A 10,252-nucleotide genomic window follows, 5' to 3' on the forward strand; every position below is an offset into this window, starting at 1 on the left:
AGACCAGCAGCCAAAAACGGATCACTTGCGATGTTCATGTTTGTGGTTATTGCACTGACTCCAAGCTGACAGACACTTCGACACTGTCAGCTTTAAGCCGTTCTTGTCATGAACCGAAGTTCAGTACACAAGCTGGACCCAGAAGCAGAGACAACACGCACAGGAGTACGAAAAATTAACTTTATTTCAACTAAAGGTGTCCCGGAAGGGTCAAAGGAAAACACGCGAGAAACTAGAAAAACCAAGGGACCGGGGATGAGTTACGCAGGAACGCCGTAATCGGGACTGTGGGAGGCTGCAACAGAAAGAGGAAGAGAGTTACTGGGGAGCGGGGAAATAGCAGCATACGTGGGGGAGAGTATGAGTCTTACAGTCAAAGCGGGGCCGTGGGAGCCGGAGGGAGGGATGAGGGTCCGCGGGGGAGCTCCAGGAAAGTAGAGGCGATTGGTACCGGAGGCGATCCAAACTCCAGACGGGCAGGTGGCTCAAAAACACGCCGAGCTGTTACCTGAGCGCAAAGGAAAAGATTAGCGTTTGTTCAGGTAAATGAGGGTTTTCACAACCGCCTTCCCGTGGGTGTACGTCACCACTGTGAGACGACTAACGGACTGGCGTGGAGCAGCTGGCTGGGCTGGATCAGATAGTCCACCTGATAATCGCCTGAGATGGGATGCAGGTGTGGAGTTAACAGCCACACCCGTGGGCGTGGGCATCCCATCAGCTCCTCGGACACCGGGCCGCGGACCATGACAGTTCTCTGGTTGGTCTTTCTTTGCTGTTCGGAGTTATTTCAGTTATTCATGCTCTGTTAGTTCTGCAGTTCTTTAACATCAGATCAGATTGATGACTGAATGAACTGCTCCCTTCGAGTGGATCTGTAACCTTTTCACATTCATTTAATTAACATATTAGTCTCACTCACAAGACAGATTACTCAAAGGTATTTAACTAAAAGGTTTCTCAGCTCCTTCTAAACCTAAGCTTTACTGGCTCACCTCTGGGAGCCTGAACGCTATCGTACAAGCCTCAGCTTCAGCAGTCAGAGCCCTGAAACCTTAACCCCGACTCTGATCTCTCCCTGGGCTTCCTCTGAAAACAAGAGACACACAGTTATAATAAAGTCACTTGGAAAGATGGAAACAGCCGATCTGGAGTCTCAGTGAAGGCTAAATAGTTTGTATAAATGTTATAAATCACTTCCCCCACTTTTGCAATAAATCTCAGGTGAGATGTGGGTTAACCACTTAAGCCCCACGCCCCCGGTACCGGGGGCAAAAAGGAGGAGATCACGTTTAATCGGTTATAACGCGGGTTGAGAAATATAAGTCCAGACATGTGTGGTATCCACAGAAACCTCAGAATCTTAGCTAAAATGTCATATAAACCATTTCTACATCCACCAAACACACCGAAAACAAGCCGTGATTAAACGAGCAGTTACGTAAATGCGCAGAAGTCCACTAAACAAACAAAACCGAACCAGAAATTCTTCAGACTTTGTGTAACCGGCTAAAGATGGGCTGGTTAGCTTCCAGAGCTATCACTGACTCCACACACCAAGTTTCACCAGGATCAGACCAAAATTCACTGAATGAGCCGCGAAAGAAGACCACAAAAACACACAGCGGTGCAAATGCGCTAAGACCGGTAGCCGGTAGCCACGTGATTAACAGTAGTTACCATGCCTACCTAGCTGCATCAGAGCAGTTTTCCGTCAACAACCTCCATTTTAGACCCACCTACAGACACGTGACTGAACAGACGCCACATGCAGTAAATTTGGGCCCACGTGGGTTTTGGCATCACAACGCATTACTTTGAATCTATTGGCTCAAACATTAAAAAGATGTGTCAATCACGCAAATTGACCAAAAGAAACCAAAGTTACAGCCCCTCGGAGTTTAAAGGGCCAGAGGCCAATCAAACGCTCTATACGCGCTGCAGAAAAGTGCCGTTGGCTAATAAATAAATAGTTTGTATAAATGTTATAAATTACTTCCCCCACTTTTGCAATAAATCTCAGGTGATGTGGGTTAATGTTGTTTTCCCCAAATGGGTGACTGAATGAGGGTAACATTTAAAAAATTCTTGGGAGAAATGAAACAGAAGAAAAAGTATAGAAAAGTTAATTATGGAATATAGTTGCAAGTGAAATAAAACAAACCTCCTCCCTGCAGCCTGAGTGCTGCACAGATGAAGCAGCACTTCAGGATTCACCAGTCCTCCCGCATTTGGACTCCGGCAATTAGCAGGTAGAAGTGGCTGCAACCAGTCGTCTGCTGCTTTCACACAACAGCACACACACAAACGCCTCTTTTTCTCCGGCATAAAGTAGAGAGAGTGTCACAATACAGAAAAGTCAGTGTGATGTAGTCGAGCTAAAGGTGTGAGGACTTAGAGTGTGAAACAATCTCCATCCTGGAGTTTAATTGGATCTGAATGATCCTTCAGTTCATTACAGCCTGAAATCAGAGATGTGAGTCGAGCTACGTGGACACGATCTGTAAGAGCCTCGCTCATCTGAGCAGGAACCAAACAGCAGCATTATTGTGTGCTGATTGTGCCACAGCTTCGATGATACTGCGTTTGTTGTTGTGTAGAAGAATTCATTAACTGGCTATACTTGCTATCAAGACAGGAGAACATTAACTGGTATGGTTGGTGACGTAAGCCCCGCCCTCTGTTCAACGATGGTCGCTGACAGTGGATGTAGATGGCTTCTTTCACCCCGCTTTGAAACCATCTGTCCAAAATGTGAGCGTTGGCATTCACAGACCTCTCTTACTAGTCCATGTCAGTTAGCTTGGAGTCACCACTGTGATTATCATGAATTTCACCCGGACGTATCAAATGCACGAACGCTCCTAATTTCGCCAGTGTTGTGCAGATGAAAGACGGCAGCTCCAAAGACGTGTCTTATGTACAGCATTACAGAACAAAAACATCCCCGAGGTTTCTCCCAAAATGCACATTTTTCCTTACAGACCGATGTATTTGACAAACACAGCAGAAACAACGAGCAGTCAAAGGTTTAAGAAAAGACTGAAATGTAAACAACGTCAGGAGAAAAGTGTTTGTTTATTTCTGAGCCTTGTTTCAGATAAAACGCTGATCCCTCTCTATCCTCCTCACTGTATTTGTAATCCGAGAGATTTCAGTTCAGCACTCGGGGGACGTGCAGCCGTGGAAATGCCCGCGGCGTCTGATTAAATAAAAACAAAGTGAGAGGAGTAATCGACAAAGCTGCTCTGGGTTCTGATTTAGATTTGATTTATATGCACAAAAAGAGGCCATTCGTAGAAAACAGCTTTGAGGGTCTACTTGACTCTAAGTGTTCATCAGGGGAAAAACAACAACAACAGTTATTATTATTATTGTCTGAGTGCTAGCGCACACGCTGCCTCGGTGGCTTTGCTTGCATGCGTGCTCTCATTAAGTTTACATGTTTGCTCACTCGCTCTTTCGCAACAAACATGCTTCATGAGTTATTGCATTATTAATGCACCAACACTAATGAACAGCACATGATACAAACCCTAGCTGCCATCCTGTAGGACATGTTGCTAATGAATGCTCGCTGTCCTTTAGTTTGTCGCTGTAATAAAGCAATAAGTGGATGATGATGAAGGTCTACGCAATATTATTGTTGCCAGTGTGTTGAGGTTACTTGTGGTTAATGGCCTTGAAATGGTCCCGGACTGCTGGGTGTTCACCGACTTTCTAACGCGCTCATCTAAACCGTGACAGCTGGACGAACGAGGAAGTGTTGGAACGTTCACTCGGGCTATAAATCCTCTGCAGACTAAAGTGCAACTCCCAAGGTAATCCCACCCTTGGGAAGGCATAACAGATGAAGAGTCAACTGTGCTGATCTGAAGTGGCACAGAGAGTGTGTGTGTGTGTGTGTATGTGTGTGTGTGTCTCCCTCTTGGTACCACTGTTAGAGTTAAACAAACACCATGGGGAAATCCATCAGTCCGCAGGCAGTAATCAGGAATCTGATTTCGATTTGGAACCTAGTGTCGTAATGATCTGTGGGTGTGTTTTGGCTTTCGGGCAGACCATCATAGGTGCCAGCTGCACATTTGGGCCAAAATCTATATTTCCTAATGTCAGTTTTCTTCTTTGCAGCGAGAGGTTCACTTCCTGTAAATCAGTACTTGCAGTTTGGCTCCAAACAAAGTTCATGTCCTTCATGATGTTGTGATGTGTCAACATTAAAACAATAAAACGAAGTAGAATATTTATTCTATTTTCGGCCCTGCTGGTCCTTCTCACTGCTGCTGCCTGTGGCTCCAGTTATTACCAGTGACCATGCGATGTCAGTGAATCGTGCAAATAGCAGGAAGTCATGGCAAAGCAGCGATAATCGCCATTAATTATCCCCTAAGTCCCCTGCTGTCACTGTGCTGCTGTGTGTAATGTGTATTGTGTTTTGGCAGCAGTGCCAACATGTATCACTGATGTGCACACGTGACACATGTGACACGTTTAAACGTAGAGATGGGCCGAGATGCAAACAGATCTGTCCTACATAAAGTATCCCTCCTCTGTATGTAAATGGCTCTACGTCTCACTCGAGCCCTCAGTAAACACTTTTTTGATGTGTTTATTTTCTCAAATGCTGATTTCAGGTCAGCACAGCATTAGGGATGCACCGATACCGATACTGGTATCAGCCCCGATACCACATTTTCTAAAGTACTCATACTCGTTAAAAGTTCCCCGATACCGGGGACCGATACCACGGTCTGAGACCTGTCTATGTTTGAGCGGCATGTAAGGGGTTAATCACAGTGCCCGCCCCCAAGCCCCGAGTGCCCGCCCCCAAACCCTGAGCGCCCGCCTCCAGGTGCCCGCCCCCAGACCCCAAGCGCCCGCCCCCAGGCCCCAAGTGCCCGCCCCCAGACCCCGAGCGCCCGCCCCGAGTGCCCGCCCCGAGTGCCTGCCCCATGCCCCAGGTGCCCGCCTCCAGGCCCCGAGTGCCCGCCTCCAGGCCCCGAGCGCCCGCCCCACAGACCCCGAGCGCCCGCCCTGAGTGCCCGCCCCCAGGCCCTGGCTGCAGCTCAGAGCTGAGAGAAGGGCAGGCGAGACAAGTTAGCCGTGTGGAACTATTTCAAAGTGAACGAAGACACGAAAACTAATTCCAAACCAGCCCCTTGTTTGTTTGTTGTTAAATTATAGGACTAAAGCTGTTACCTGTAAATTTAAATCATGTTTTTATTAAGTACTCGGCATCGGCGAGTACTGAAATGCAGGTACTCGTACTCTTTTCCAAAAAAGTGGTATCGGTGCATCCCTACACAGCATCATTTGTTGCACATATTTATCACTTGTGGTCTCATAATGTCCATCTTTGGTATACAGTCTGTGCTTAATCACAGCACAGCTCCTTGGTTTTTGGTCAGCAGTCGAGATCTTGGATGATGTCGTTGTAAAACAAACCAATGAAATCCCAAACCGTAGTTATAAAGTGAAAAGATTACAGATGAAAACATGTTTTGTTATTGTAGGAACGATGAAGATGACTCAGCATAATAAAGAAATGTTCATTGATAATGCACAGTTAACTTTTTAAAGATTATTTTTTGTTTTTGGTTATAAGATTAACATTTCATCCTCACACAAAATTAGTTTTATTTCATAGAATAAATTTGACTTTTTTCCATTTTTAACATTAAATTTTTTTAATATACTTTTCCACAAAACATTTGCCCCTGACGCCTTTCATTGAGATGCGAGGAGACGTTTTGTTTTCAGCGTCCTCATCTTTGCATTTGTTGTGGTAACATTCATCGTTTCTCCCGGCAGGTTACGCTCCGGTCACAGGAATGTGCCACCCAGTCCGGAGCTGCACCCTGAACCACGAAGACGGCTTCTCCTCCGCCTTTGTTGTGGCTCATGAGACCGGACACGTGTGAGTTCCTCGTTTTCATCTTTGGACAAAATGCCAGAGACTGTTTACTAAGCACGTGTCCATGAACTCCACCCTTGTTCATTATCTTCTCCTTTTCTCCACATTTCCTGCAACATATGAAAGAAGGATAAACAAAGCATTAAAAAGTTATCAAAACCTGCCGTTCTATGAAAGGCAGAATTAAGCACATATTGAGTAAATGCACAATAACAGACTGCACAGTGGACAAGCTGCGTTCAGCTTCATGTTGCTGGGCAACGCTCTAAAAGCAAATCTTAAATTGGCTGCGTGTGGTTCGCTCATTAACGTGACACAGTGAGGGCAGATTGGTTGGTGTGTCCAAATCACCTGGAATAGCTGCTTTGAAAGGCGTTAATTTTATCGTAGCATCAATAAAGATTTTTTGTCTGTGTAAACAAACCGACCAATCAAATGAAGCTGTAGCGCTGTAATGAAACCTCTCTCGATCTCTGCACATTTCCAAATGTCCAAACTCTGAGTGCGGAGTTTAAAAACAAATGTAAGAAAATAGATTAATTAATTAATTAATACTAAAATTATATATACAGTGGGGCAAAAAAGTATTTAGTCAGCCACCGATTGTGCAAGTTCCCCCACTTAAAATGATGACAGAGGTCAGTAATTTGCACCAGAGGTACACTTCAACTGTGAGAGACAGAATGTGAAAAAAAAATCCATGAATTCACATGGTAGGATTTGTAAAGAATTTATTCGTAAATCAGGGTGGAAAATAAGTATTTGGTCACCTCAAACAAGGAAAATCCCTGGCTCTCACAGACCTGTAACGTCTTCTGTAAGAAGCTTTTCTGTCCCCCACTCGTTACCTGTATGAATGGCACCTGTTTGACCTCATCATCTGTATAAAAGACACCTGTCCACAGCCTCAACCAGTCAGACTCCAAACTCCGCCATGGCCAAGACCAAAGAGCTTTCGAAGGACACCAGGAAAAGAATTGTAGACCTGCACCAGACTGGGAAGAGTGAATCTACAATAGGCAAGCAGCTTGGTGTGAAAAAATCAACTGTGGGAGCAATCATCAGAAAATGGAAGACATACAAGACCACTGATAATCTCCCTCGATCTGGGGCTCCACGCAAGATCTCATCCCGTGGGGTCAAAATGATCATGAGAACGGTGAGCAAAGATCCCAGAACCACACGGGGGGACCTGGTGAATGACCTGCAGAGAGCTGGGACCAAAGTAACAAAGGTCACCATCAGTAACACACTACAACGGCAGGGAATCAAATCCCGCAGTGCCAGACGTGTTCCGCTGCTGAAGCCAGTGCATGTCCAGGCCCATCTGAAGTTTGCCAGAGAGCACATGGATGATACAGCAGAGGATTGGGAGAATGTCATGTGGTCAGATGAAACCAAAGTAGAACTTTTTGGTATAAACTCAACTCGTCGTGTTTGGAGGAAGAAGAATACTGAGTTGCATCCCAAGAACACCATACCTACTGTGAAGCATGGGGGTGGAAACATCATGCTATGGGGCTGTTTTTCTGCCAAGGGGACAGGACGACTGATCCGTGTTAAGGACAGAATGAATGGGGCCAAGTATCGTGAGATTTTGAGCCAAAACCTCCTTCCATCAGTGAGAACTTTGAAGATGAAACGAGGCTGGGTCTTCCAACATGACAATGATCCAAAACACACCGCCCGGGCAACAAAGGAGTGGCTCCGTAAGAAGCATTTGAAAGTCCTGGAGTGGCCTAGCCAGTCTCCAGACCTCAACCCCATAGAAAATCTGTGGCGGGAGTTGAAAGTCCGTGTTGCTCGGCGACAGCCCCAAAACATCACTGCTCTTGAGAAGATCTGCATGGAGGAATGGGCCAAAATACCAGCTACTGTGTGTGCAAACCTGGTAAAGACCTATAGTAAACGTTTGACCTCTGTTATTGCCAACAAAGGTTATGTTACAAAGTATTGAGTTGTATTTTTGTTATTGACCAAATACTTATTTTCCACCCTGATTTACGAATAAATTCTTTACAAATCCTACCATGTGAATTCATGGATTTTTTTTTTCACATTCTGTCTCTCACAGTTGAAGTGTACCTCTGGTGCAAATTACTGACCTCTGTCATCATTTTAAGTGGGGGAACTTGCACAATCGGTGGCTGACTAAATACTTTTTTGCCCCACTGTATATATTGTGTGTGTGCACATGCATTTGCGTGTGTTTGTGTCTTTCTTAGCTTCCAGAACAGTTGGTGTCTTAGATGTAAGGTGTTTATTGGAGATTTGTAAATTGCAGCTACAGAAAATAACCAAGGTCGCATCATCCGTGATGGCTCCTGTGCTGCTGAATGATAAATACTGATAAAAAGAAGGGCTGAAACAAAAGTCCTGTGGCGAATATCAAATTGCTCTTTATAATTTGTCATTTGTACACAAACCTTTTCTGAAACCCTAAACAAGTCACTTTTCTTTGTGATGCCTGAACCGAACCAAACAGAAGGTGAGTATGAAGGTAAAAAGTCTGAGAAAGAGAGAAAACAGGCGTCTCAACCTCATGTTACTGTTGAAAACTGACCCACCTGTCAGCTAATGTAGAAATGCATTAGCCCATACTACCCTTCGGCAATGAGGAACGACCCCCCCCTGAATGATACCTGTCTGCTACAGGCAGAGGAAACATTCAAACTCCTGCACACACAGGAAACACTCTGCAGCTTAAACACGCTTTCTTCTTGTAGTCTGCCGTTAAACAAGAGACATCTGAAAAACAGTGTTGGTTTCAACCTCTTGGGATGAATGTGTGAAGCCTAAACCTTCGGGTTAATATGCACTGTAGTTTCATCCATGTGATATAGTCAGAGTTGAAGTGGCAGTGCGGTGAAACTTGGACTACAGTGTTAAGCAGAACACTGAGCAGGCTAATTTTCCACTTTCCTGCTCTTTCAAGCTGTTTCCACGTCTCCTGTGGAGCTTTAGTTGCAAGTTCTGAAATTTGAAATAAACGCAGCGGGAGAGACTGTCAACAAAGAGCAAACATTTGGAGCCATTAAGAGCCACGAGCAGGATATTTGTCTGCCAGCTGGGTACAGAAACTGGTTCTGGAGTGGACTGAGTCCAGTTGGACAGGAGAGAAAAAAGACGGAAGATTTAAGAGATGATCAGAAACGCTCAGAGCGATATATCAGTATTGTTGAAAACCATCAGGTGATTTTACAGATGAAGCAGTCATGAGACAGGAGTTTGAAATGATCAATAACAAAGGTACATGATGCGGGTTTTGTTTGAACATATTAAGAATGAAAGGAGAGGCTGGATCATAGCGTGGAGAACAGAGGTGTTCAGCAGGAACAGAAGCTTTCTGAAACCCAGCGGAGATGGCGAGTGTCCTTCACAATGAGATGTCCCAGGGCCAGTGTTGGTCAAGTTACTTGAAAAAAGTAATCAGTAACTAATTACTGATTACTTCCCAAAAAAGTAATCCCGTTACTTTACTGATTACTTATTTTCAAAAGTAATTAATTACGTAGTTACTTAGTTACTTTTTAAAAACACGATTTACAACCTGAATAGGTGATAAAGTGATAGATCTTTCAGCCCAATTCTACTTTTTCTGCATAATCATCATACAAAATATAATCAAATGGAAAAGTCTCTTTTTAAAACTTGTTTTATTAGTTTTAATCTTTTAACTTTATGCATCAAGCAAAAATTTAATTATATGCAACATTCTCTGACTGGAAGAAATTAGTTTAACATTTAAACCTATTTTCTGCACATTCCAGCACATAAAATATATATATATATATATATATATATATATATATATATATATGTGTGTGTGTGTGTGTGTATATGTATGTATATATATTTGTGTTTACACTTACTCTTTCAAATAGATGCAAGTAAAACACAGCAGAAAATAAATAAAGTCAAAGACTAGCGGTCCTGTTGCTCTATTTTCACCTGTAAAGCAGGAGTAGGGCAGGCGGAGGGTTACCCTGGTGCAGGTGTGCCGCGGTCAGTGGAAGGATACGGCAGTTTCTCTGTGAGTTTCCCATTATGTCGTAGCTACTGGCTTCTTGTTTGGAAGTTTAGGGTTTTTTTCGCTGTAAAAAGAAGTTTTCTTCCCACGCACAACGGACACTAATGTTTTTGTCACTTTTTATGGAATCAAACTCAAAGTAAGGTCAGTACTTCCACGCTTTAAACGCTGCACGCTCATACTCTCTCTGCACTCGATATATGATCCATTGTTGATCTGCACACAGCTGTTGTCACGAACGTCGCACTCGCTTACGTCACTGTCATGAGACATTCTCGCAAACAAATCACGGTTTTAGTAACGCAGTA

General features: G+C 44.1%; 1 protein-coding gene across 1 annotated transcript in view; it reads left to right on the top strand.

Annotated features, from left to right (window-relative positions):
- adamts3 (ADAM metallopeptidase with thrombospondin type 1 motif, 3) overlaps positions 1-10,252 on the top strand; it is a gene marked incomplete at its 5' end in the record, with an annotated part of 170,896 nt that overhangs the window by 84,452 nt on the left and 76,192 nt on the right. Inside the window, one exon of the mRNA XM_085180835.1 lies at positions 5,812-5,917. Coding sequence (XP_085036961.1) covers positions 5,812-5,917 — 106 coding nt within the window. The remainder of the gene's footprint in view (positions 1-5,811; positions 5,918-10,252) is intronic.

This window comes from Neolamprologus multifasciatus, chromosome 12 (genome assembly GCF_963576455.1).
Source record: "Neolamprologus multifasciatus chromosome 12, fNeoMul1.2, whole genome shotgun sequence".
Taxonomy (NCBI): Eukaryota; Metazoa; Chordata; class Actinopteri; order Cichliformes; family Cichlidae; genus Neolamprologus; species Neolamprologus multifasciatus.